At 38.5% G+C, this 27,928-nt stretch overlaps 3 protein-coding genes and 3 non-coding genes across 7 annotated transcripts; 1 reads left to right on the top strand and 5 right to left on the bottom strand.

The window, feature by feature from the left end:
* On the bottom strand, positions 1-4,916 carry SPCS1 (signal peptidase complex subunit 1). The gene is made up of 5 exons (XM_003762563.4): positions 4,830-4,916; positions 3,406-3,994; positions 2,903-2,962; positions 2,744-2,830; positions 1-206 (listed from the first exon to the last, which is right to left on the bottom strand). The coding sequence occupies exons 2-5, from the start codon at positions 3,673-3,675 to the stop codon at positions 87-89; spliced, it is 537 nt and encodes a 178-aa protein (XP_003762611.2). The 5' UTR covers positions 3,676-3,994; positions 4,830-4,916; the 3' UTR covers positions 1-86.
* Positions 4,738-22,867, top strand: GLT8D1 (glycosyltransferase 8 domain containing 1). Of its 2 annotated transcripts, none has more exons than XM_012543771.2 (10): positions 4,738-4,960; positions 11,667-11,720; positions 11,808-11,906; positions 12,500-12,710; positions 14,364-14,481; positions 14,814-14,898; positions 15,065-15,177; positions 15,569-15,735; positions 15,826-15,938; positions 22,805-22,867. In XM_012543771.2, the coding sequence occupies exons 2-10, from the start codon at positions 11,705-11,707 to the stop codon at positions 22,828-22,830; spliced, it is 948 nt and encodes a 315-aa protein (XP_012399225.1). In that variant the 5' UTR covers positions 4,738-4,960; positions 11,667-11,704; the 3' UTR covers positions 22,831-22,867. The 2 variants fall into 2 exon arrangements, with proteins under 2 accessions (XP_012399225.1, XP_003762612.1); XM_003762564.4 differs by lacking the exon at positions 22,805-22,867 and adding an exon at positions 16,050-16,813.
* On the bottom strand, positions 17,000-27,739 carry GNL3 (G protein nucleolar 3). Its single transcript, XM_031957807.1, has 15 exons — positions 27,651-27,739; positions 26,568-26,626; positions 25,974-26,111; positions 25,716-25,823; positions 23,744-23,827; positions 22,763-22,898; positions 21,998-22,104; positions 21,106-21,226; positions 20,063-20,150; positions 19,461-19,635; positions 18,741-18,883; positions 18,508-18,644; positions 18,217-18,425; positions 17,450-17,510; positions 17,000-17,346 (listed from the first exon to the last, which is right to left on the bottom strand). The coding sequence occupies exons 1-15, from the start codon at positions 27,661-27,663 to the stop codon at positions 17,249-17,251; spliced, it is 1,677 nt and encodes a 558-aa protein (XP_031813667.1). The 5' UTR covers positions 27,664-27,739; the 3' UTR covers positions 17,000-17,248.
* On the bottom strand, positions 19,709-19,785 carry LOC111719479. The gene has a single exon (XR_002769613.1). It is a non-coding gene; the product is annotated as a small nucleolar RNA SNORD69 (small nucleolar RNA).
* Positions 21,863-21,942, bottom strand: LOC111719480. Its single transcript, XR_002769614.1, has one exon. It is a non-coding gene; the product is annotated as a small nucleolar RNA SNORD19B (small nucleolar RNA).
* On the bottom strand, positions 22,635-22,710 carry LOC111719478. Its single transcript, XR_002769612.1, has one exon. It is a non-coding gene; the product is annotated as a small nucleolar RNA SNORD19 (small nucleolar RNA).
* Positions 27,740-27,928: the final 189 nt, after the last annotated feature.

A 27,928-nucleotide genomic window follows, 5' to 3' on the forward strand; every position in this document is an offset into this window, starting at 1 on the left:
TGCAATGTAGGTAGTTTTATTGTTTTGGAAATGACAAATTTCACAAAGAACAGAATGGGTATTGTAAGATTGAATCTTAGAATGTTTCAGTTATTTTTAGGATGCCTTTTAATTTTTTTCTCTGCTGGTTTCTTGTCTTCTGAATCTTGAACAGGGAGCCATTTGAGGGGATGTCGGCGATATATGGGCCACGGAGGAAGTGTCAGCTTGAAGAAGGGAAGGGAAAAATATATACCTTATTCTAATCAAATGTCTAAAATGATATGAATCATTGGTCTACAAATGTTTTCTCTATCTCTACTAACTTATAGCTGATTCCTGTTTTAGGAATATAGGAATGTGGATTTCTTGATCACGACTACCTTTTACTTGTATGTTTGATCCCATTCCCTCCTGTCTTCTCCTGTATACTGCCCCTACTCAATCATCATCTCCTCAAGTTTTTAATCTCTTCCTGGTTCCCTCTCTGCTGCTTACAAACACAAACTATCTAGGTCTCCCTATACTTTTAAAAAATGAAACAAAACCATTATCTTTAGGCCTTACATACACCAAGCTACTGTCCCTATCTTTCTCTTTCCCACAAATTCCCTTTTTTTTGTTTTGTTTTTTTAAGACTTTTTTTTTTTAATTCCCACAAATTCCTAAAAAAAACTTTACACTAGCTATTCTCTGACACTTCCTCTCCTCAGCAACTTGCAGAATAGCTTCTAGTCTCATCATTCCAAAAATGCTCTGAGGCTACAAGTGATCTCTTATTTGTCAAATATGATTTGATAGCTGCTTCTCAATCCTTTTTGACTTCTCTGGACACCATTAACCACTTTATCATCACAGGTACTTTTCCTTTACAGCCTTTTTTTTTAATGGCACTACTTTCTATAGTCTTTTTTCCCCCGAAGCAGTTGGGGTTAAGTGACTTGCCCAGGGTCACACAGTCAGTGTTAAGTGTCTGAGACCAGATTTGAACTCAAGTCCTGAATTCAGGGCTGGTGTTCTACCCACTGTACCACCTAGCTGCCCCTAAATCTCTAACTCTGACTTAGAAACCTAACCAGCTCCCATGGTTTAATCATCTCTAAGCAGATGATTCCCAAAGTTGCATGTAGTTTTTAAACCATAACCTCAATCCTTATCTCTATCCCAACACCAACTGCCTACTGGACATTTTGAACTAGTCCCCAAATGTCTTCTCAAATTCCCTGTTTATGCTGAGTATACCACCATCATCCTCATCACACAGGTATCACCCGTGACTCACCCCACAAATTAAGTCATTTACCAAATCATGGTAACATCTCTTTTCTGTCCCATTCTTTCTCTTCACAGAGTTCCCATCCTTGTTAAGGTCCTCATAACATTTTGGCCTACTGCAATCAGATCACCTAACTTCTCTCACCTAACAGATCTCTCCCTTCTAATCCAGCCTCCAAATAAATTGCAAAAGAATATTCCTAATGCATGGGAAGAAATGTCATTCCCCTCAAGAACTTTCTGGTAATTCCTCATTTCTTCTAGAATCAAACACAAATTCCTCTCTTTAGTATTTAACCACCTGGTTCCAACCTACCTTTTTTTTTTTTAAACATTCTTAACACATCACCCCCATTATTGTACATTTCAGCCTAGCCAAATTGGCCTTCTTACTATTATTTCCACATACAATATTCTACTTTTCTAAAACTCTGCACATATATAGACTACCTTCCAGATTTGCCATGCATTCCCCCTTCACCTCCATTTCTAAAGTTCCCTAACTCAAAAAGTCCCCTCCTCTTCCCTGATTCCCAACTTTCTGTTACTGCCTACCCCCTTAACTTGTATTTACTTTACACACACACGTTTGTCACCATGTGTACAATATGAGCACCTTGAGAACAAGAACTAATTTCTGTCTTTTTATCTCCAGTATCCTATACAATGTCTGGCACATAGCAGGTACTTAATGTTAGTTGGTTGATTGTAGAAATATATACACTTTCTAAATGGAAGGAGGGGAAGGACTTTTTTAGCAGTAGTCTCTCCAACAGACTAATCCCTATGTGTATGAAACATTCACATTTGCCAATGTCGCACTGAAACTGCATATACATACATCCCTATGCCTAAATAGCCTGTGAGGTATTCCCAGGCACTTGACCGATCAAATCGTTTTTTGTTTAGGTGAATAGTCTTTCATATTTGAAATTTATTCAATATCTTTGCTCCCTTCTCCAAAAAGTACCGATTGTCAGGCACTATGATAAGCATTGGGGATTCAAATTCAAAGGGAAAAAGTTACTACCTTCAAGAAGTGAAGAATCTACCCAAGGAGAAAAAAATATACAAGCTTATTCGAGATAAATTTGAGAGAAAGAAACTCTAGAAAGGCCTTATGTAAAAGACAGCACTTGATCTGAGCTTGGGAGGAAACTAGATAAGGCAATAGTACATTCTGGGTGCCGGTCCCAGAGATGGAGTGCCCTGGGTGGGGATAGTTGGGACAGGGAGAACACAAGAAATTCTTTCAGGTCCATAATTTAAAAAATATTGTCTAGGTGGAGCTAAGTCTGACTCGATGCTTATTCTGATGTATACTGCTCAGCGTCTCCTTAACAAGTGGGGATTAATGGGTATTAGCCTATCTTCTAATGACAGTCAATGCACCCAATTTCATCTCACGATCTTCCATCGATGCTCACAAAACTAAGACTAGAATAACAACCAGTCTAAGAGGCCCAGGATCCAAAGAGGCGTTTCTTACCAAGCATGAAAAAGCAAATCCAGCCATTACAATATAGACTGTCCAACCAAACTGTTCAGCCACATATCCGTAGATAAAGCCAATTACCTAGAACAAAGATAGATCTTATTAGGAAAAGCCATGCTGAGGAAAGCAAGACAAACGAAGAAGGATACTTACTGCAGAAAAAAGAATAATTCCCTGAAACATCTGTTCAGCTAACTTCTGACCCTTATAGTCCTACGGGAAATAAAAAACAGACAAGTCACCACTTCAACGACCCTTCGTTTTTTACAAATCATTTTTCATTTGGATCTTGCCCCAGATTAGCCGCAAGAAGCGGCGGGGAGGGGGGTGGGGGAAGGACCCGGGAACTCGAACAAAACTGAATTAGGCGAAGGTAAAGACGGCCGAAGTCCGAGGACGAAAGTGGTGCGTGAGAGGGGGTTAGGGGCTGCAAGCGGGCGCAATAAATGCCCCTGACTGAGCATCATAGTGCACGGAAGGGAAGCCCGGAGAACTCCGAGGCAGAAGGAAAGGGGGCGAGAGCCACGGGAAAAGGAGGGGCCGACAACCGGGAGGCGGAGGTCGCCAGCCGCGAAAAGCCTGCTCCCGGAACCAGATCGGTGCCGAGAGCGCGGAAGCTGCTGGAGGGCAGGCAGCGCCCCCCGGGGCGCACTCACCATCTGCGTGGGCAGGGAGCTCAGCCCGTCCAACATGACTGCCTTCGGGGCCAGGCGACGCTGCAAGGAAGCCGAGGGGTTGCGCTTCGGGGATCTGGAATGGGAGCGGCTCGGGTCGACGCTGTTAGAGAGGCCCGGCGAAGGAGGCGGCGGCGGCAGCAGGTTCGGGGGCTGGGGCCGAGTGGCGCGGCTCGGATGCGCAGAGAGCTGGATCCCGGAAGCGGATGTCCTCACCGCGCAGACAGGCCCGCTCGGCCCGCCCCGCCCCATCGCTAAGCCACGTGTACCCTCGGGGCTGGCTTGGACCTGGCGCGACTGCGGCGCGGGCGGAGGCTGCTGGGATTGCCGCAGGGAACCATTCCGTCCCCGGGGAGGAGTCGCCGTGGGTGCTGACTCCGAGCGGGGTGCTGCAGCCCCGACCACCGGACTCGGTCCCGAAAGCTCCTCGGCTGTCCAACGGCCACCGGCTCGCGTCGCGTCCCTATGGCAACGGGTTCCTCGCTACTGCGAAGACCCCGTGCGGGACGGGCGGCCTAGCACTCTGCCTGCTCGCGCCAGAGCCTCGCTGTCAAACCCGCAGTTGCCGTGGCTACGAGGGGGAGACAGAGAGAGGTGCTTAGAAATGCTGCAGATGTTAGACGGGGGTGACGACATGTGAGAGACAGGAATGGCAGAGCCCCTTCTTCTACTTTAGAAAGGGAGGAAGAGGACGGGCTCTGTCAGGCAGTGTCATGGGCAACCCCGAGCCCTTCCGAATGGCTGGCCGCCGTCCGTCGGCGCTGAGGTGGCGGGGACTGGACTTGGTGCGTGCGGGGCGGGCCCAGGCGGGCCCAGGCTCTATGGGCGGGGCCAGAGTCGGGCTCGAACTCTGCTTCTCAGGTGGCAGGTGAGGAAGTGGCCTGGCGCTGCTGGTTCCCCTGATTCAGTCTGGGTTCGGGATGAGGAGCTGTGATCTGGCACAGTCCTAACTTCCTCCGTGGGGTCAAGAAGCCCCTCACGTCTCCTGGAACACGACGGGGAAGGGACTAGTGGCGGCCCCAGGAAAAAACTCTTCTCCCCCCCTCCCCCCACCCCGATCGTACGGGGACTCCCCGTTCCCCAGGGTGGGCTCGAGGCCCCTCCCCACCCCCTCCAGGGAACCGCTCCTCCCCCAGGAGGCTCCTGGGCCTTGGGGAGGCCACGCCACCTCATCCCTCCCTGGGCTTTGACTCCCAGAATGTCAGAGCTGGAACCCACGACCCCCTCTTGTCTAATTGTCCATTCTTCCCCCCCACTCCCTCCCCGCACCCAATGTATACAGCTAGGGAAACGGAGGCCTGGAGAACGGAAGTGAATTGCTCTCCTCCGAAAGACCCACGCTGGGACTCTGAAAGTACGGCTTCGGACGGGATCCCCAAAGTCCGTCGGCGGGAGACCTGACAAACCTCCGACGGATCTTCCTCCTCAGATAAGCCCCGCCAGAATCAAATGTGCTCTCTTGGCCTCCTGCAGATAACGGCGTCTGACTGTCGCCTTCAGGAATTCTGCATCCTTCAGAACCGTTACCTGTAAACAGGTAAGTCACTTAGAGTTCTTAAAGAAACAGCACCGAGGCACCAGACGTCATTGTAGGTTGTGTATTCTCAGATTGTCCTAATAAGGTGGAAAGAAAAGGAAGAAAGTATTGGTAAGTGCCATAGCTGACTTTTATCAGCGCCATGATGCTGGAATTGTATCTGGGTTCATGTCTTGGGCTGAAAGAGCTACACTACTTAAATTCTAAGGACCTTCATGATAAAAGTGTGATTTTATCATGAAATTGCCTTTTTCCATAGCATATCCTAAGTTATATTCTAAAGTTAAATGTACAGAGCAGTGATTTACAACATTTCTTTAAATGTTTCATGTAGAATTGAAAAAAAAAAAGATACAGATTTTCTCAAGTTTCTTGGGAAGCCATATCTTCCCTGGCAAAGGAATTTTTTAACAGATTTCACGTGGTAGATACTCAGTAAAAGTTTACCAAATGAAAAAAAAAAGTTTTTTTTCTTTTTAAAAATTTTCAGTAGTGTTTTATTTTTCCAAATACGTGTAGTTTTCAATGTACATTTTTGTAAAACTTAAGTGTTCTTCATTTTTCTCCCTTCTTCCCTTACCTCCCCCTCCCCAAAATAGCAAGCAATCTAATAGAGGTTAAATATGTGCAATTCTTTTAAACATATTTCCATATTCCTCACACTAAACAAGAAAAATCAGATCAAAAGGAAAAAAAAACTTCAAGAAAGAAAAAAGAAACAAGCAAACAACAAAAAAAGTTGAAAATACTATACCTTGATCCACATTCAGTCCCATAGTGCTTTCTCTGGATGTAGACGCAAATAGCTCTTTCCATCACAAGTCTATTGGATTTGCTTTGAATCACTTCATTGTTGAAAAGAATCAAGTCCATCACCATTGATGATCACATAATCTTGTTGCTGAATACAATGTTCTCATTTTTGCTCACTTCACTCGATGTCAGTTCTTGTAAGTCTTTTCAGGCTTTTCTGAAATCAGCCTGCTTGTCATTTATTATAGAAATGATATTTCTATATTCTATTGCATTCATACATGTATGACAGAGAAGGCAGATGGGTAGGAGGAAAATAAAGAGAGCAGTGACTCAAAAACCTAGAGAGAAGGGAGTTATCAAGGAAGAGAAAGAGTGATCAACAGTGGCAAAGACAGCATAATACATATTCTATTACATAATATGCCATTACATTCATATACCATAACTAATTCAGCCATTCCCCAACTGAGGGACATCAATTCACTTTCCAGTTCCTTGCCACCACAAAAATGGCTGCTACCAACATTTTTGCACATGTGGCTCCTTTTCCCTTTTTTATGACCCCTAGCCTATAGACTCACTAGTGACATTGCTAGATCAAAGGGTATGCTCAGTAATAAACAGTACTTTAGCACCTACTGTATGCCAGGCAGGCAAGTGGGTAATAAAGTGGAAGGTCTGGAGTCAGTAAGATTCTGCTTCCTGAGTTCAAATATAGCTTCATTTACTAGCTGTATGACCCAGGCAAGTCACTTAACCCTTTTTGTCTCAATTTCCCCATTATGAACAGAAAAGAAAATGACAAACCACTTCAGTACCATTGTTAGGAAAACCCCAGATGGGGCAACAGAATTGGACCCAACTTAAAATATGCTAGGTATTGTGCTAAGTATTAGGAATACAAAAAGAGGCAAAAAAAACAAGAGTCCCTGCTTTCAAAGAGCTACTCCCAGTCTTAATAGAGAAGACATCAACAAATATATATATATGTGTGTGTGTGTGTGTGTGTGTGTGTGTGTGTGTATGAAGGATACATATATACAAGATAGAATACATATACATGATAATGGAAATTATTAAAAATGTGAAGGTACTAGAATTTAGAGGGCTTGGAGAAGACTTCCAGTAAAAGATAGAATTTTAGTTGGGAGTTAAAGGAAGCCAGGGACATCAATAGGCAGAACAGAAATGGGAGAGTGTTCTAGGTATGGAGGATAGAATATACCTGAGCTGAGAGATGAAGTGTCTTATCCATGAAACAACCAGGAGCTCCAGTGTCACTGGATCAAAGAGTATGTCAGGGAATAAGGTGTAAGAAGACTACAAAGGTAGGAGGGGCAAAGATATGAAAGATTTTAAATGCCAAAAAGAGCATTTTGTATTTGCTCTTGGAGATGATAGGAAACCACTGAAGTTTATTGAGTAGGGGAATGACATAATCAGATCTACACTTTAGGAAAATAATTTTAATGACTGGATGGAAGATAGATGGGTGTGGAGAGAGACCCACCAGCAAGCCAGAATAGTCATCAAGATGTGAGGTGATAAAAGACTAACACTGGAATGATCTCAGTGTCAGACAAGAAAAGGGGACGCATTTGAGAAATGATGCAGAGGGGAGATCCACAGGTCTTAGCAATAGCTTAGATGGGGTATTTGAGAAATGAAGACTTCTCTAAGTTGTGAGCCTGAGGGACTGAAGATAGTGTTGATCTCTATCTATAGTAATAGGGAAGGTAGGAGGGGAATGGGATAGAGTTAAGATAACAAATTTTGTCTTAAGACACTTGAGTCTACAGTTTGACATGTGTGAAAGAGTTGGAGATGCAAAAATTGGAGGTCTCCTGGGGACAGGATAGGTAGATTTGAGAATTATCAGCAAAGAGGTAATAATTAAGTTCTTGGAAGCTGATGAGATCACCAAATGAAGTTGTATAGAGGGAGAAGAGAAGGCAGCATAGGAAGAACCTTTAAGGTTTCTGCATTTGGAGGTCATGAGCATGAGGAGGATCCAGCAAAGGAGACAGAGAAGGCAGATGGGTAGGAGGAAAATAAAGAGAGCAGTGACTCGAAAACCTAGAGAGAAGGGAGTTATCAAGGAAGAGAGAGAGTGATCAACAGTGGCAAAGACAGCAGAGAAATCAAGGTGAATAAGGATTGAGAAAAGGCCTCTTTGGCAACTACAAGATTATTGGTAACTTTGGAGAAAACAGCTTTGATGGAATGATAAAATCAGAAGCTGGATTGTAAAGGGTTTATTGAAAAAGGGAAGAAAAAAGTTGAGGACCTGTTGATGGCCTTTTTGAAGAGTTTAGCTACAAAAAGATGAAAGAGATGGAACAGCAGCAGGGTTTGAAGGAAAAAGTATTATGTACCTGTTAGGTTTTATGGGCTTCACAAATATTTCATTTGCTTTCATTTCCCCTGAAAGCAACCCAAGGAGGGAGATGCTGTTTTTATCCCCATTTTACAGATGACTAAACCAATGCAGATAAGGGTTAAGCAACTTTCCCAAGATCCTACAGCTAGTAAACTGGATTTGAATTGAGGACTACTTGACTCTAGGCCCAGGCTCCATGTCATTACACCATTAAAATAACATTCTTATTCTGACTCACCTAAAAAAAAAAAAAAAAAAAAAAGGAATTTCATGCACTTATCCTCTCCCCTGTCTGTCTTCTTGGGCCTTTTATGTAATTTGTTTTGTAGGTAGTCTAAGAATTGATCATTTGATTGTTGAGGATAGGGCAGGGGGGATGAATCACAGATCCTTTAAAGGGCATACCTTCCCAGAATGATGTTTTAAAATACATAAAGTAAATTGCATAGGATTACAAAGGAAACCAATAATAATGAGTGGTTGTCAATATTTTTTAAAAATAAACTCTGGACCCACTGAAATCTCTCTGTGGACCCCAAGTTTAAATGCTACTGGTGTTGAGGAAAGCACATCATGTTAGAGTCAGGAGACCTGAGTTTGAGTGAGTTCTGCCACTTATTGGTTTTGTGATTGGTCTAAGTTACTTGAGTTCCTTGAGATTCAGTTTTCTTATCTATATAATGAGTATAATATTTGCATTTTCAGCTTCACTTTGTTGAAAGTACTATATGAAAATGAGTTGTTATCAAAGAATAATTGCTAAACAAAGGAAAGCCAGAAGAGGAACAGATTTTTTTTTTTGCATTGCAAAATCATTTAAATACTAATGACCCATCCTAGTAATATACTGCTCATGTACAGTGCAACAGATAGTTATTTCTGTACTTTTGGATACAGTTCCTATGATACAAAGTAATTCTTTAAGGGTAGGCTAATAGTGAGGTAACAAGAAGTACTTTGTACCAAAGTACTTGTTACATTTCCAAAAATACTATCTTCAGCAGAAAATAATGCTTTGTTCGCAACTTTTAGAGGGCATTTATTAATTCAGTACTAAATGCCTACCACCTGCAAGGTCTTGCATTAGTTGTTGGGGATTGGAAGATAAAGGAAAAAAAGTTTGGGGGGGAATCAACATGGACAAATAAATATAAGAATTTGAATAGAGAGAAATCAGTAAGAGCTAAGAGCAGGGGTCCTCAAACTTCTTAACTAGCGGGCCAGTTCACTGTCCCTCAGACTGTTGGAGGGCCGGACTATAGTAAAAACAAAAACTTTGTTTTGTGGGCCTTTAAATAAAGAAACTTCATAGCCCTGGGTGAAGGGGATAATCGTCCTCAACGGCCACATCTGGCCTGTGGGCTGTAGTTTGAGGACCCCTGGTAAGAGGATTCATAGCGGTATAATGGAGAAATTTTTTTTTTTTTAATTTTTCAAATGCATTCTTTTTTAGCTATCATTTCAGTTGCTCTTTACTTTCCATATTGAACACTGCTTAGTATCAAAGAAAAAGAAGTTAGCAAAACTACATCTGGCAATATGTATAATATTCTATCCTCAAAGTCCACTTCTGTGCTGTGAGGTTTGAAGAGAGCTGTTTCATTAACTCTTTTGGGGAATCTTTGTAGATTTTTTTCTATTAGTCAGTGTCCACCTTCTTCAGAGTGATCTTTTCATTCATATTGATTGCAACCATTACATGTTATTCTCGTGTCTGCTTATTTCATTCTGCATCATCAGTTTGTGCAAATCTTCCCATGTTTCTTTAAATTCCTCCCATTAGGCATTTATCACTCATGATCGTACATTTATAGACTAAATGTCTTTCAGCCAACTCTTCTCTCCTCTTCCTCCCAGTTTTCATTACTACAAAGAGTTGTATTGGTCTTTTGTTCTCGTCTTTGACTTCCTAGAGAATGTTTCCACCAAGGGAGTTACTGGATTAGAGTATGGATACGTTAGTCATTTTCCCTGAACAGTTGTATAGAGATCTACGCAATAGTTGATCCACTTGATAGCTCTACCAATAGTTTTTCAATTTGTCTTCCCATAAGCACCTTTAACTTTGACAATTTGGAGTAAGGGGGGGCCAGGGGCTGTGGCAGTGTAATTTTTTCCATTTTACTTGAGATGAGCTAATACCCGAGTTTTAATTTACATTTCTCATTAGCGATATGGGTGCATGCTTTATGAGGTCTTTTCTAGTTTGCTGTTCTCTTGAAAGCAGTTTATATATCTTGAGTATACAAACTACATCTATCATATCCTGTATTACATCTCTAAAGAAAGCATGTGAGCAGTGCACCCATTAATTTGTAACTTCTTTATTTTCTTTTTCCTTTTAGTTGACCACAAGCATTTCAGGGTTGTCTTTTGCTGCTGCTTCTTCTTGTTGTTTCATATATCCAGTGCTTATCACAGCGGGTGCCTGACTGATTTTATATATATTGAGGTTGAGATACTTCAGAAACATTCAGATGGAAAATGTATAGCAAATAGTTAGAAATATGAGATTAGAATTTAGGAGAGAGAAGTGGGCTAGATATATAGGTCTGGGAATCATCTGCATAGAAATGATGAAATCATTAGAGTATAGATAGAAGAGAATATGCAGGAGGGGGGAGGACCTTCGGTTACTCTCATGTATATGAAATAATAAAAAGGATACTGAGCAGAAACTGTAAGACAGGAAGAAAAAAACCCTAAGATTTTGTGATTACTTGGACAGTGATATGTGATTTCTTTACTCCCACAAGATTTTGCTTATATTCTTGAGTTTATCAAGTATTGCTTTTATTTGTTAAGCATATCTTATATCCCCAACTAGTCTTAAAATAGGAGCTCCACAAATGCACAATGTTTTTGATATTCATATCTCCACCTGAACCTAGCATAGAGAAGGTACTTAGTTAGGTACCCCAATCCTGAATGGGAACTTGTGCATAAAAGTAAAAAATACATAAACTAGAAACTACATCTTCAACCATATAACAAGCTGGTTCCAACAATGACATACAGCAACAGAACTCATAAGGAGTTATTCAATCTTAAGAAACTAGGTATATATAATATAGGACTTTTTTTGATTTTGCTTTCTTCCACCTCTATCACACCTTCTTTTACTCCCTCCATAACTTTTTATTTGATTCTTAAGTTGATATCCTTTCCTTTGATAGGTATTGTTTTTATCTTTTAGCACTTCAACAAAGTATAGACCATAATTACTGGTATAGCAACTGATACTTAATTGGATGAAAGTTTTCTGAAAATTTAAAGTACATACAATAGAATTGTACTTCAACACTAATATAAAATAGGGGAATTAGAATTTTAAGATAAATGTAATATAGTAGCAAAGAATAATGTGCATTATTTGATATTGAACCAATTTTTATTTTTTGGTTGACTTTACTATTGGAGCAGTACTTCAAGCTCACACTTGGACATTAGATCACTTCTAGAAATAGCATGTTTGGAATCTTTACTGCTAATCTTCATGGAAATGCCACCAGAAAATTTAACTGTTACAACTAGGTGCACAAAGTAACTTTAATTTTTTTTCTCTTACAGGTATTTAAAGTGACATTCCTTTAAGGTTGAAAGGAAAAATGTCATTCCGTAAAGGTACATGCTCTCTCCAAGTTGTAACTTTTTGGAATTGGTTAAATAGCAAAGACGACATTTAACTTTTTTTTCTCTTTTTTGTTTTAGTGAACATCATCATCCTAGTCTTTGCTGTCACTCTCTTTTTACTAGTTTTGCATCATAACTTCCTTGGTCTGAGCAATTTATTGAAAAGGGAGATCTCAGGTACAGTGATCTTATTGGTCTTATAAAGTAAATGACAACTCTGCCTTGATATGGTGGGTTAAAAGAGAAGCTGTAGTTCAGTAATCTTTTACTTCTGCATGGCAAATTATTTATACAGGAGAGAGGGGAGGGAAAAGTAAACTTTTATTATTGTAGAAGATCTTATAGATTTTGGGAGAGAAAGGGAGGAATGTTACTATCTCATATTGTGTGGAAAGTGCTTTGCAGATCTTAAAGCATTACATGTGTATTAATAAGCGAAGGATTATTCCTCAAATCTGATTTCCAACACACTGGCTTACAACATACAGATATCCCTCCAGCACAATGTTGATTAGCTTAACCAAGCTAATTTGACTTTCAAGTCTACTGAAATCATAATCCACATCCTCTTCCTTTTAGGCTTGGATGATTAGTGCTTTAGAATAGAAAGCCAGAGCAAAAAAAAAAAAAAAAAGTCCCCTGTAGCAATTTGTAGAGAGAATTATGGCACTTTACCATTTCTTTTCCCTCTATCTTCTACAACTCTCTATTTCTTGAATTTTGTATATCTAGTGATTATCTCTTTATCATTACCTCTCTGCCCTCTACAGATCCAAATCTTGTGGGATTTCAGCCACTTGCCTTTGTGCCTAATGCTCCTGAAAGTTTGATCTATAAGAGTGAAGAGATTCCAGTAGTCATTGCAGCATCTGAAGATAGACTTGGGGGCACAATTGCAGTGATGAATAGTATTTACCATAATACTCGCTCCAGTGTGATTTTCTACATTGTTACTTTGAATGATACTGTAGACCATCTCAGGTAAGCTCCTGTCTCAATTCTTAATACTGTCCCACAGGAGAAGAGGAATCGGGAAGACCTGGAAGGCCATACCACCTAATGCAACATACACAGGCATAAAACATTAGAGTTCTAAAGAAAAGCTTTTAGTAAAGAAAAAAACTTAAAAACTCATCAGAGTTTTTTTACTGTTTAAAGATAGCTATTTCCAGCTCTTTCCTCACTATAACACTGTGAATGTCACAATGCTAGGATATATTACAAAATAAGGAAATGGAAGGTCAGACATGTGTCCTGCCCATAGTGTCACAACTAGCATGGTAGCAGGAATTTCGTCGTTCACTCTTGTCTTTTGGCCTGGCTGTGGGGGGCAAGTGGGAAAGTGACATTGCCAGAGTCATACATCTGATAAGTGTCAAGTGTCTGAGGTCATATTTGAACTCCAGTCCCCCTCACTCAAGGTCTGGCTCCTAACCTTCACTGTTGACAATGTCATAGGCACTCTTTACAATGTTTGGAGGGTCTTATAGTCCTATTCCTGCTGCCCCCAACCGAGCCCAGGAATAAATACAGCTTTTAAACTGTTAAAATTGCATGTATTGAGTATCCAAAGCATACTATAAACTAGTCATAAATGTAGGAAAATACTTCTTTGAAGGACAGTAGATGCTTTTGCACTCACTCTTTCCTGGGTCAGAATATATTTAGGAGGCAGTGTGGTGAAAATAGAGAGGAAGGAATTAATTGTCCTATTTTCTTTCTGCTCCCATTCCAAATTTTTTTTTTTTTACATTACCTCAATTTCTCTACTCTTCTCTATCAGAGCCACTCCTCACATTAAAAATAATCTTCAGTAAAATTGATCAGGACATAGAAAACATTTGCCACATGCAATGTTCCATACCCATAGGACTACTACTTCTTATCTCCTGCCATTTCCACAAATAGGAAGAAACATCTTGTAGCTCTTCTTTGGGGCCAAATTGGTTCTCCACAGTTTAACATTTATTTTAAGTTACTTTGTTTTTTCCACATATATTGTTGTAGGCATTGTCTACTTTGTCGTCTTGCTCAGTTTACTTCACTTGACAGCATTTCACTTTATTTTTATATTATTTTATATATGTTTTACATGCTTGTCTGCATTCATATTTGTCTTTTCTCACAGGAATGGTTCCTTACATTTATGTGTCACAAATTTAGCAGCCAAGGTTTTAATTTTCAGATAAAGCTGAGCCCTTCATTTTAGAGGAAAGTGAGATCTAAAGAGGGGAAGCAACTTGACCAAAAATTCACTCAGAATTTTCCTTTGGGGCTAGTCATATTTCAGATTATGAGACTTTTATGTGTTTACTGGAGCAATCTCAATTTCTAAAATGTAATAGCCAAACCCCAGATTCATGGCATTATAAATCTAGAGCCAGAAAGCCCCCTAAGGCCCATTTAGTTCAGTCTCTTCACTTTACTACTCACAGACTGAAACTCTGGTCACTAAAAATAGTCAGGGCTTTAGACCATAGGAAGCAGTAGATAATTATTGTCAGAATGCACACTGAAGTTCTTGGTACTAAGTTGTTAAAAGAACAAGACACATTTATCTGATTTTTTTTTTATTGAAACAAGATCATTTACATACTAAGACTGACATGACACTTGGTGTTTTACCATGGTCAGATCCTGGCTCAATAGTGGCTCTCTGAAAAACATCAAATACAAAATTGTGGATTTTGACCCTCAACTTTTGGAAGGGAAAGTAAAGGTGGATCCTAAACAGGTGGACTCCGTGAAGCCAGTGAGTACTATCCATCATTTGTATCTAGGAGACGTCTGAAACTGGTATGCAGTAACTTATGGGGTTCACATGACAAAGGGGTGCTTGGAGCTTTTCATGGCAGTATAGAACTAGTAGAGTTGTTAAAAATTGGTTGTACAAAATATATATACAATAAAAGATTGTTGTGACTGTGACATACGTAACTTTAAGGGACATACACAACAGACCTAGACGACTGCAGGAAGATCCTTTAAAACATCTAGCCCTGCAAAACTAAAGCATTCCATAAAGCATCTAAAGTGCCACATAAATATGCTACAAGCCATTTATATTTCCTTCTTTTTTAACAGTTAACCTTTGCAAGATTCTATCTGCCTAACTTGGTTCCCAATGCAGAAAAAGCAATATATATGGATGATGATATAATAGTACAAGGTACTTTTTTTCCTCGTAGTCTCAACTTTTTATCCATCTCACTGAACTTCTTATTTCATTTAAGTCATTAGGACTTTTAACCACTAAGTATGGGTGGAAAGCTGTAATTTGTATTGAAACCTTGGTACATTCAAGGCCTCTCGAGGCATTTTTTTTACTCTTCCAGGTGATATTCTTGCCCTTTATAATACACCTTTGAAGCCTGGGCATGCAGCTGCTTTTTCAGAAGATTGTGATTCAACTTCTGCGAAAGTTATTGTCCATGGAGCAGGGAATCAGGTGAATCACTCATCAAAACATAAGCTAAATAATACTGAAGTTACTGTCCTGATATCCACACAATTTTAACTAATGAGACCAGTGTCAACAAAATGGCATTATTCTTGGTGCACTGGTAACAATGTCCCATTTCCTTATTTATGCTGCTCTCTAGACTTCAAAAATTACCAACAGCACTGTTGAGTTTTCCATCCTCCTTCCTACCTTCACTTCCACCACCCCCCTCCCACTTCATTAATTACCTAGGGTGCCATTTCTTCCCTCTCATTACATAATTTCATGTTATACTTTCTCAGAAATTTTTTCCATGTTAATTTGAAGCTTTATTATACAATATTTCAACTTCATCATTCTGTTTAAAAATTAAACTGCATCATAATTCTGTTCACAGTATAATTACATTGGATTTCTGGACTATAAGAAAAAAAGGATTCGAAATCTTGCCATGAAAGCTAGCACTTGCTCTTTTAATCCTGGGGTTTTTGTTGCAAATTTAACAGAATGGAAACAACAAAACATAACTTACCAACTGGAAAAGTGGATGAAACTTAATGTAGAGTAAGTTTAGTTATTAAAGAGTTGTAGTGAGCATTTAATTCAACACCTGGAGCTTATGGTACCTCAATGGCTTTTTGTTTATTCCTCTAGAGAAGAATTATACAGTAGAACACTGGCAGGCAGCATTACAACACCTCCCTTACTCATCGTGTTTTATAAACAACATTCAAATATTGACCCCATGTGGAACGTCCGACACCTTGGTATGTAATCAAATTTTAAAATTTCTTAACTCATGAAACCAAGTATATGTTATTAATGGTATATATGTTAATGTATATATGTACATGTATATTTTGTTTTGTTAATGGAAGGCTCTAGTGCCGGAAAGCGATATTCACCTCAGTTTGTCAAGGCTGCCAAACTACTCCACTGGAATGGACACTTTAAGCCCTGGGGAAGAACTGCTTCTTATGCTGACATTTGGGAAAAATGGTATATTCCAGACCCAACAGGAAAATTCAGCCTAATTCGAAGACATGGAGAAATTGCAAATGCTGAGTAAAATAGACCACCAGAGTGAAATTGAAAATACACTACCAATATTTTCTCAGGAAATTCTGAAGAATAGTACTAGTTGGGAAAACGTCTTCCGTGATGTTGATAATTTTTCTGTGTGCTACACAGGAAAATCGACAGACTCAAATACTATGAAGTTTCTTCTAAATTTTTTCAACTATAATATGAAAACCTATTTACACCTGCCTTACTTGAGGAAAAAAAATTTTATTAGTTAATTTTTATCATTACTATATGGAGAGAATTTTACCAGAATAAGTGGTACACCTTCCCTAGGAATTTTTTGAGCCATCTTGCAGTTAGTTAAATGCTGCTGATTTTGTTCTACTCATGTAACCTGTGGCTTTGTATATGATACTTTAACTTTGCATGAAACCCACTTGAAGCATGTTTACATTCTTTTATAACTTAAGTTTTTAAAATACACTACAGTTATGGGTTCTTGTTTCTTTCAAAAAGTTATGCCTCCTAATTTTGTTGACTTAAGAGTTCCCCAATGCCAAGTCATAATTTAAAGATGGTTTTTCATCTTGTTCTGAAAATAAAATTTGGAAATACATTCATCTTCAAATTATCTATTCACTTTCATTAAAAACTGAATCTGTTAGGACCAAAAGTGTCCAAGTTCATAGTACTGTTAATCCAGACAAGTCATTTAACCTGAGCCTCAATCTCTTTTTTGATTTGTAAAATCAAGGATAATACCTCAGGATATTATTTTGAAACCCAAATAACACAAATAAAGTCAATGATGACAAAATATTTATTTTTATGACAAGAACTTTCATCAGAGTTCACTTTTACAAAAAATTGACATTCTCCTATCTGCTACCCATTTGTTCAAAAATTTTGTACATATTTACAAATAGTAATTGCTGTACATGTTTCCTATACCAAAACCATTTTTGCTGCAGTATATACACAGTCCTGTATGAAGATAACTCAGCGATCAATTAAGGGCAATTCAGGAACTTCATAAGAGACTAGGGTTTCATTACACAAAATCGGTATTGAAATTGTAAGTATCATCTTCTTCCTCTATTATCTTATCCACATGAAGAGACTTTTCTTCTCTGGCACTTAAATTTTTACCTTTATAAAGAAAGAAAAAGAAAAGTATTATGAAATCATGCTTTGCTCCAAGCTATAGATAAATATAACAATGAATTCTACAATTCGTTAACTATAGACATACCTGAGTGAAGTTCTTCCAATGGCACTTCAAGTTTAAGTCTTTTGGTCTCTAACCTTATTTCCTGTGAGGAATAATATAAATCATGACTCAGTTACCATCTTTGAAGGTATCTAGTAAGGTACCCCATTTAACTTTATTTAGTCCTGTGCTATTTATATTTGCCACCTTTTAAATTTATTGACTTAGTTCTCCAGAACAGAATAAGCTATTTTGAAAAAAGTTTTTAAAAATTGAGGGTGTAGGTCTAGGGGTCTTCAACAATTTCTCAATGTTATACATTTTCTGGACTAAATCAGAAATTTTAAAAAACATTTCTGGGTCATTGACCACTTTGGCAGTCAGGTGAAGGCTAAAGATCCTTTTTCAGAATACCTTGGTTGCCTTACGCCTTTTAATTTAAGGAAATTCTCTATTTCAGATAAAGATTAGTAAAAAATGTCTCTCCCCACCCACAATCCAAGTTTATGGACCTGAGAGGTATCCAAAGACCCAATTAAAAACTCCCAAGCTAGAAGGATTCTACTGATATTCTATGATCTAATTCCCTCATTTTACAAATGGAAGGGAGTAAAGGCTTTTATTTGGGTGTTCCAGTGCACAGAAAAACCTTTCCATTATAAGCCATAGCTACCATCAATCCCTTTCCTACATCCTACTTTTACAAGTTCCCCTTTCTTTGGAATATTTCAAAGATGACATTGAAGCATCCTTGAAGAGGGTTTCTACTGGTTGCTTAAAACCTAAAGGATTTCTAAAAGCAATCTTACATCATTTTCTTCATCATCATCTTCATCTTCATCATCATCTTCATCATCTTCTTCATCTTCTTCATCCTCCTCCTCTTCATATAGAAAATCCTCTTCATTCTCTTCCTTTATCAGCAATTCTTCAGGCACATCACTCTCCTCCGTTATGCCATTAGTCAGACCAGAGTACTGGAATAGAATGCTACTTGACAATCTGGGACTCCTGATGGCTAGGAAAAGAAATCTAATGAATCCTTAACAGATTAGCATGAAGTCCAAACAAAACAAGAGAACATAGGTCTTACTACTAACCTTTAATGGTACCCATGTTGTTTTTTTCTAGCTCCTCTAGATTAAAGCTCTGCTGCATAGTTTCTATAATGCACCCAGTAAGATGCGGAGAGTCAGTCAAAGATGTAGGAGCTTGACAATAGTAACTCATTTTGGGACTAGTATTTAAAAAAAAAAAAAAAAAATTAAAAACTTAATAGTTAATCCAATGCAACCCCAATACAAGTTTTCAATAGCTGAAATAAAGTCTTTACCCTGTCCAGTGAGACCAGAACAATTTAGCAGCCTCCTCCACTTTGGGGAGGCCGCCTTTCCGCACCATCCCTCTCTTCTGTGCGAGCAAAGTCAAGAATTCTTGAGAATCTCTATAGTTTGGGATGTTGTATCGTAACATTAACTGAAACAAGAAATATTCATCTGGTTCAGCCTAAGTTTTGTCAAGAATTTTAAGGTAGCAATGTTAAAACCAACATTAATTGTGTAGTTATGCAAGACAAAAAGAAATGACTGAAGCAGAACTGCCCTATCTGGTTACACAGGACAGTCAATCCTGTTTTTCACTTCCATACAAATGAAATCAGAGTCTTTCTATACCAGGAAAAAAAAAATTACTCAATACACCCTCATCCGGTAAACCAGGATTTCCAAACTTTTTTCCACTTGTGACCACGTTTCCCTTGAGAAATTTCTTCATGACCCCAAGTATATGGGTATACAAAATAGCTGTACAAATCAAACATCTACTAATAATGATAATTTTGGGACCTTTACATTCAGTTACTAGATCCCAAATGGGATTACAAGTTAAGAAGCTGGGTAATAAATAAACCAATACCTACAATCACTGTCTTCAAGTGATTCCAAGGTTAGGTAGCTCTGGTTACAAAGACTGCATAAGAGCTTGGCTTCAAGGAACTCCAAATAAAAATGGAAATTCATGAGGATATAAGAAAAACTGGATAAGACTTTATTACCTGCTGTTTATTGCAGTGTTCCACAATTGTAGTTACTGAATCTAATAGTTCTCTTTCTTCAATATTTGTGGGACTTCTCAAAGCAAGAGCAACTGCAGAGTTAGAAGGAGATGCAATAATGCTTGGACTATCTAACATCGTGATATTCTTGTCAATGTGGACAATTTGCATGTATCTGAAGAAGAATATCAATGGATAAAAACTTAAAAAACCTTCAAAGAATGACAAGGAGAAAAAAAACCTAAGCAAACATGAAGCTCAGGGTTGGATTGAACAAATTCAACATATAACATCAGATCCAGTCTCTCATCATATGCTTCATGTGTGGATGACATATGAAATCATGTTAAATATTTTCACATAAAAAAATGAATCCTATTTATGGGGAAAACAAGGCATGTAACCAGAAAAACTGACTAGTTATATCAAAAACATGACATGTGAAATTTCTCTTTAACTGAAACCCTTCATAAAGAATAAATAGGGACCCCCCCCACCTCCACCCCAGTTACAGTTACATTTAGTTCAAAAGAATACATGAAAAAATTTATAATTTCTAGATGTCGTATCTCCAAGCTTGCTCACACTTTTTAGACACTTACTTTGTAAGACCCATGGCTGGTCCAGTATGACACACATATGCTTCTTTTAAACTATTGATTATGCTACTTTTGCCCACATTTGGGAAACCTTCAAATGGAAAAAGATATGTCATATTTATTATATAAATAATTGGAAATTCACATGCCATGGAAAACTTATCTGTACTTAACATATGGAATAATTACACTGTCAAAAAATTTTCATTTGAAGCATGAAAAAAATCCCAGATATTTTGATGGTAATCTGGATAAGAGTCCTGCTCAGAGTGAAATCAGAGTTGGATCTCATATCTTCACTTTTAATAGTAAGATCATTTCTATCTTCATTTCTCACTCAAACAATGATCAGGACAAATACTCATTGACCCAAATATTCAAACACTAGTCTTAAACCTCTAAAGGGTAGCAGTACTTTTTTTGGTCACAAAGAACTAAAAATAAATTAGATGTCTTTAGATTAGGTAAAGCAGAGGTTTAAATTGTTACATAATATAATGGAATATTACTGGCTCTAAGATATGATAAGCTTTACATGATGTGAATGAAGCAAATAAAACGAGAAAACAAGATACATAATGACTGCAACAATGTCAATGGGAAAAACTTGCAAAATAATCAAAATAGAACATATTGCAAAATTACAAAGAAAAGAAATAAAGACTCCCATCCCAGCTCCTTTGTAGAGGTGAGTAGACTAGTATACTGAAAACTGTATTGACTGTTTTTGCTAACTCTCCTCTTTTTCTTTAACAATAAATAAATTTTCTGTATATGAGAAAGGATAATAAAGATACCAACTAAAATACACTTTAAAAATGTGGCAGATTAAATCAACTTCAATTACTATGGGGTTTTTTTTTTTGAGGTATTAAAAAATGATCTCCCCCCCCAAACTAGTAATTCACATCCCCATTATGTATACTGCTTTTCAAGTGTTTCCCTCTCCTCCCAGTCAGCCTTTTTTTTAAAGCAAAATATTTCTTTAAAAAATTGTGATATTAATTTCCATGGAAAACTTGCTAGTTATGATTACATAAACTCACCAATCACACCAACTCGAATGGCTTTGTTTTGGGTCTGGCAAAAGTCATTGAGGAGTGTCAAAAGGCTCTTTCCACCTAAGCATATGCCATGCCTGCTGAGGTCCAGTTTCTTCTTCCCTGGCTTCAAGTTCAAACAAGTTAGTTACCTTCTTGAGCTCTCAACCTCTATAGTATATAATAGTTAACATTCTAGGCAAGAAAAATAAAAGACTATAGCAAAAAAGAGCCATCTAATCACATGTGGACAGAATATTAGACCTAGGGCTAGGCAGACTTGTATACAGAGCCCAATTCAGTCAAATGACCCTGGTCAAGTCATTCAATCTCTGCCTGAGTTCCTTCAATGGGAATAATAGCACCAATCTACCACCCCTCCCCCAAATAATCAAAAAAGATATTTGTCTCTGTATCCTCAGTGCTTAGGAGGAGGTACTTAAGTGCTTAGCACATACAGGGTCTGCCACACAGAAGGCATTTAACTGTTTTTTCTCTAATACACACATTACATTCTATTACATTACACACTCTTCTCACCTCAAAATAGAACAATGCTCAATTGAAATTGTTGTGATTCTTTCCCAAGTAAGCCAGCCTGGTCCCCCTCCCTGTTTGTGAATGTTTAATGATATACTACTTTAGGATTCCTTTTAGAGTGACTATTATTTTTCTACAATAGATCTATCTCCAAGCCTGTTTCTAGATGTGGACACTATTATCATAGCTGGTTTCAAAAGACTAATAGTTTTCTCTTTAATTTCTTTGGGTGAAATCAGAGTTGGATCTTGTAATCTTCACAATTTTATCAAGTTATCAGTGTTCATCACATTTCAACCCAAACAACTAGGCACAGAACTAAAGATCTTGTCAATAACACAAAAGGGATAACCCTTACCATCCTTATCTTCTCCTTTCCAAATGTTGAGGCTCTAAAAACAATTGTTGGGAGTTCTTTCTTCAAGTAATCTACCCATTTTGCCAAGTTTTCCTTTGGTATTAGATCTGGAAGTAGTAAGAAAATTTACACAGTAAAATTTGGCAACTATCAAATAAGATACATGTTTGCTATAAGATTTACCCTCGCTTAGATTCTGACCTTGGCAACATCTTTAGATAAAGATTTTATCTCTATTCCTAAGAGTAATTTAAGACCTGTATCCCAGGTTAATTTGAGTTCCAAGCATCAGATCTCTGATGCCTACTAGTATTCCTAAGAAATATTTTTATTTATCCAAGACCTTGGTTTGAAGTATCAACAAAGAGAATTCACATACCTTTAACAATCATTTATTGATCTCTACTAGCTACTTTTAGTAGTACTACACTATTACCCAATTTTCTAGGTGATAAGGTTAAAATAGACACAGTCATCTTTAGTCAGGGAGATAATGGGGGGGGGGGGGGGGGGAGGAGGGAATCAGGTTAACATATATTACAGTACAAAGTTCTGTAAACATCAACACATCAATCACTAAACACTGCTGTGGTGTTGAGTGGTATCATCTGTGGCAGCTAGAAAAAAAGAAACATTTGCCCAGGCTGAGGTCAGAGTTGGATCTTACAGTCTTCAAATGTATTTCAGACTGATCAGTATTTTCCTCATACCTCATCATCTAGCACATATAAAGGTAACTTTTAATTAGCAAATTTGACGATTTACCTGTTTTATTCAAGACAAGCAATAATTTTTTGTTTCCTCCAGTCTGTGTAATAATTTGTTCCACCTGAGGACATCTACATCCTAAAGGATCTCTGGCATCCAAAACTTCCAGCAAAACATCTGAGGCCTCAATCACCTACAGGAACAAAGACCAAATATTTGAGGGTAGTATGTATGCTTTTCAATAGAATCACCCCAAGTTCTTTTACCACCCTAGTCACCTTTCTTCAGTATGCCAAATATTCTGATTGAAACAAGAAACCAGAACACAGAACCAAATATCACAGACATCAATTAAATGGAGAGTACAGCCAGACCTTTTTTTTTTTTTTTGACTGCCACATTAAACTTCTAAAGCATCCAAATTTTGCAGGCTATTTCAATTCAATAAATGGGTTTTGCATAAGAAATTAGCCACATTTTTAGGAATGGAGAACTGCTGTCCTAATTGCCTCTCTAAATTACAATAGCTCTTTCAGTTTTCTCAATTTTCCATCTCTTACTAACTTGACTTTCCATTTAAGATAACTCTAGCTGGGTAGATCAAGAATTTAGTACTACTTTAAAATTTGGATATTCCATTACAAACTTTTCCAACTCTTTTCCACATAAGAGAAGCCAGCACAAATCTTTTTAAATATCAGTAAAAGCAGCAGCTACTGATTTTACTGAATTAGGAAAATCTTGAAACAGGATGATTTCAGGTACAGAAGAGATTTTCTCCTGCTCTAAATTGACTGTAAAGAATAAAAGGAGAAACTAAATTTACTTCTTTTACTGAACCCGTAATAAAGGTCAAGAGGAACAACTTTAAGTCCCATTTTATGAATTGTGCATAAGAAAACAATGACTCTGTGGTCTTAAAAGCCCAGATTGAATCAAAATCCACTCTTAGTTAACACAAATGTTTAACCCACGAATATTTAAAAGTTACTTTGTACATCATGATTAGGAAAGCAAACTGGCAACTGTTGGGAATACCTTTTGAAGTTCTCTACAAAATGATTTTTTGGAACCTTGCTTGACTGTCCTACATGATAGCTTTGCCTTTCTTCCCACAAATTCCTAAATGACAGGGGGAAAAAAAGGACAAAATCAGAATTTGAAAGAACTAGACAGGAAATAAAATGAAAAGGTTAATCATTTTTATTCTTGCATGTTAACACTATAAAGTCACGATGAACCCGGTATGAAGTTAACCTTTATATAACTTTTATTATTTCAATCAACATGGTGTCTCATCAGTGCAAGCAGTCTTTCCTTCAGTTCAAAAGATCACCTTTCTCTGCATCTTGAGAGATTATTTCCCACATTTTCCTTTAGCTCCTCTGCTAAAGTCTTCTAAGTTTACACTGCACAACTACTAAACCAGCATTATTTAGTTCTTGCTCTTGCTAACCAACCCATATCTTTCTCAATGATGAATTTCTTGATGGGTACTCATGTCACTTCTGGTATACAAGACGACTAAAAATGGTACAGCCCATTTGCCTTCACCATATATTCACTGCCTTTGAGGCTATACTTATCAACAAGCATTTATTATTACATTCCAGGTACTAAGACATAAAGAAGCTTGGAGGCATTTCAGTTCTTTGGATGCTGACGTGTTAAAAATTTGCAACCATAAAGCATTACTAGGAAAATACTAATATACTCTAAAAGGCATTTTTTTGTTGTGAGAATCAAAATAGGACTAAATATAATACAACCCACTTCTATTTGATTTGGGACCTACTTTATTGTCCATAAATAATATTTCTAAATAATAAAAGCAGAACATTTATCTAGTGCCTTATGGTTGGCAAAGTGCTTGCTTTTCATGCAATCTCATTTGATCCTAACAATGATGTGGTAAATGCTACTGTTAACCTTCATTTTACAGAAAAGAGAAATTAAGGTTCAGAGAAATGACATAAATTGGCTTAAGTGGGAAATTTATCTAGGTTTTCCTAACTATAAGTCCAGCACTTCATCCATGGCATTTCTAGATTGATATACATCAAAACTTGCTGGTAGTGGAAACAAAAAAACTAGCAATGATTCAGCTACCCAATAGTCCTGAAAGTATTTTCTATCAGAACTGTTGGGCTAACTTCTTTTTTATCAATTGTGGAGCTTATCAAGGAAACCCTATATTGTTCTGATGCTTGATCAGGAACAGAAAATGTCACCTGGAGCACCTTCCCATCTAGTGCAGGAGCTCTTAACTGTCACACAAATCTCACACCAAAAACAAAATTTTAGGATCATTAATTATGTTCATGGATAGAATCCAAGGGTTCACAAATATTGTTGCCTTGTCCAGTCAATTTTCTTTTTAGTAGACCATGTTTTCTTAACTTTTTACTATATGAAGTCAACCACCCAAAGTCTTCTAAACTTCCTTTGGGGACAGTCCACATTTCCTATAGCATTAATTTATAGACTTAAAGAAAGGATCTCTGAATCAAGTCCTATATTTTACAGCTGAGAAATCTGAGGTCCAAGTGTTAGTATTATCTCTCCCTCATTTACATACTTTTTATTAATTGGATGAAAAGGGCTTAAGAAAGTTACAAGTGCAAAATGTAAAAAATGTCATCTTTATTTTCATTGTTGTGATTTAAATTCAAAAAGCATTAAACACTAGTTATATGCAAAGCACTGTACCAGAATCGGTAAGGAGAAAAGACAAAAACAAGTCCTCAAATTCTACTTGAAGGGGAAATTTATTTTTTAAAGAGAGAAATTGTGTACCTACCACAAAAGCCTCATGAATGCTATTGGCCTTGATGTGGACACCATGTTCCTCTTATAAATGAGTAACCCAAACTGGATCAATTTCCATTTTCCACCCCTATGCCTTTGCTCATGCCATCTTTTCATCTATAGTAATATGATCAACTTTAAGTACCCTTCCTCCTGAACTTTCAAAGCTCTTCTCTTCCCTCAAAAATAAAGCCAATCCTACCTTTTTGGGTGGTTCTGTCTTTGATGAAACAACATTTTCACCATGGTTTCGCTTCTGTCCTTGTTCCTTTTGTTTGTTAATTTTCTGCTTCTGCTTTAGTTCTTCAAGCTATTATCTCACACCAAAAACAAAATTTTAGGATCATTAATTATATTCTTATTTTGTTTAAAAAAAAAAAAGTCTAATGTCCATTAAAATGTCTAAATGACGCTTCTCAAAGGTGAGCAAAAGCTTGCCTCTTTCTGACCTGAATCTTACCTGCTGTTTTCTTTGTTCAGCTTCCCGGAGAAGTGCCTCTTTGAAGGGTGCACTATTGGGCACACCAGGATCTTTCTTTGGCTTTTTTCTACCACGTTTCTTGGCCTCCTTCCTCACTTTTCGGTAATGCTCCCGCACCTATTTTAATAAAGTCATTTAGACTGGTTTATAGATTGCTATGGCTATATCTATTCAACAAAAATAATTTAAAAAAATATATCACTAAGTTCCAAGTCATACTCCAAACACAACTGGACTTTGACAGTATTACCAACTCTTACTATGGCAACAAACAAGGTTAAAAGTGGCTGTACACTGCAGAAGCCTCCTAACATCTAGCTTTCATATATCAAAACCTGGTCAGAAAGGTCAGTGTACACACTTAACCAAGTTTCTTTATCACAAGAGATAAGGAATCCCTCCTCTTCCCTCCCCCCACTCCAAGAGAAGAGTATTTGACAATAGTAGAAATTTATGCTTGCAGATTTTTTTTAAAAATCCATTTCTGTAGACTATACAAGCCTATTATTAGATGCTCACAGCTGTTGTAAATACATCCTAATACATCCCCAAAAGTTCATGCAGAAGACGCACCTTTTTCTGGATTTTAAACCGCTTATGACATGTCATGCGCTTACTTGCTTTTTTTAATTCTAGGAACAAAAAATAATTCACAATAAAGGTCAGAACTAGGGGTCAAAGGTCTACCCCCTCTTCTTTTATACGTTTCAGGTACAAGGGGACAAAGTCATCCATTATAATTAAAAAAACGTAAACCACTTATCCTTCCATAAATCCATAAAACTATTATATGGCTATAATCAAATCACTACGAGAAAATCTAAAGCATTCATTTATGATTTTAAGATATACACTTTTCATCAAGGAGACCCTACCCCAGCCAAAATGAATTTATTTCCTTTTCCTACCTCTATGCTGTCCTTGAAATCTCGATAATATATCTTCTCCTCCCAAACCTTCAAACCCTTCAACCTTCATCAAGCCATTTTCCATCCTAACTAAAAATAGCACACTATTCTATTCGTTCTCATTTTCATTCTACTGATTTGATTTCCCCTACTGGTGGTCTGAGGGCTATTTTTGCATATAAGCAGCACTGGAAAAGAACATTAATTGAGGGATTACTAAGTATGGGCCTGTTGAGTGCCCACGTTCCAAGTCCCTTAATCTCATGTTCCTTCTCCTTTAAAATAGACACAATCATACTAACACTGCCATCTACACAAGACTGCTGGAAAATTGTTGAAGAGGATAAATCCCCCGTAGCCCCCGGCCCACACTTCACACAGGCGGCTGAAGACAAATTCGGTCCTAAGGGACGTTCCCCCCCTCCCCTTCCCCCCCCACCCCGCCCCGGCCCAGGCCTGAAGCCACGGCCAGAGCTTAAGCGCAGGGCAGCACTTGCGGTCCCCTCCGCGTCCAAAGCTTCACATTGATAAAAACCGAGGGTCGGAATTCGAGTCCAAGCTTAGCCGGCCTCCCGCTCCTGGGCTGCCAACCTCCGAGACCGGAAGCCGCCCGAGCCTCGCGCTCAGCTCAGTCCGCTCCCCACGTCCCCAGCTCCGGAGGAACAAATACACAGCGGGCGAAGGAGGCCAGCTACAGACGAAAAAAGGACTCCCAGGAACTCCCGCCACCCGGAGAATAAACACTCACTAGGCCGCTTCATCGTGGCGGAGGAGAAAGCAGCTCCCACGTCCGGGCGACTCGGACGCCACGTGCAGACTGAAGCGCAGAGCCGTCACGACGTGAAGACGCTGCCGTAAAGCGCGCCTGCGCCTTAGCCTCCTGCCCCGCCCCGCGCCAGAACCTGGCTGGGCTCGCGCTCGCTCCTTCTCGGAGCCGCTCGCGCCCCCGCGCCCTTCTCTCCCTCTTTCTCGGCCCTGCCCCCTCACCCCAGGGCGCGCGCACGCGCACGGTCGCGCGGGGCCGGT

This window comes from Sarcophilus harrisii, chromosome 1, assembly GCF_902635505.1.
Source record: "Sarcophilus harrisii chromosome 1, mSarHar1.11, whole genome shotgun sequence".
Lineage (NCBI taxonomy): Eukaryota > Metazoa > Chordata > Mammalia > Dasyuromorphia > Dasyuridae > Sarcophilus > Sarcophilus harrisii.

Coding starts and splice junctions, on each gene's coding strand:
- GLT8D1 (XM_003762564.4), top strand. Junction 14,482..14,813: donor AGGTGGACTCCGTGAAGCCA/GTGAGTACTATC, acceptor CTTTTTTAACAG/TTAACCTTTGCAAGATTCTA. Junction 15,939..16,049: donor GTGGAACGTCCGACACCTTG/GTATGTAATCAA, acceptor TGTTAATGGAAG/GCTCTAGTGCCGGAAAGCGA.
- SPCS1 (XM_003762563.4), bottom strand. CDS start 3,675: ATGGGGCGGGGCGGGCCGAGCGGGCCTGTCTGCGCGGTGAGGACATCC. Junction 2,963..3,405: donor GCTCCCTGCCCACGCAGATG/GTGAGTGCGCCC, acceptor TATTTCCCGTAG/GACTATAAGGGTCAGAAGTT. Junction 2,831..2,902: donor GAATTATTCTTTTTTCTGCA/GTAAGTATCCTT, acceptor TCTTTGTTCTAG/GTAATTGGCTTTATCTACGG.
- GNL3 (XM_031957807.1), bottom strand. Junction 20,151..21,105: donor CATTCGAGTTGGTGTGATTG/GTGAGTTTATGT, acceptor TTCCATTTGAAG/GTTTCCCAAATGTGGGCAAA. Junction 17,347..17,449: donor ATTGGAAGAACTTCACTCAG/GTATGTCTATAG, acceptor TTCTTTATAAAG/GTAAAAATTTAAGTGCCAGA.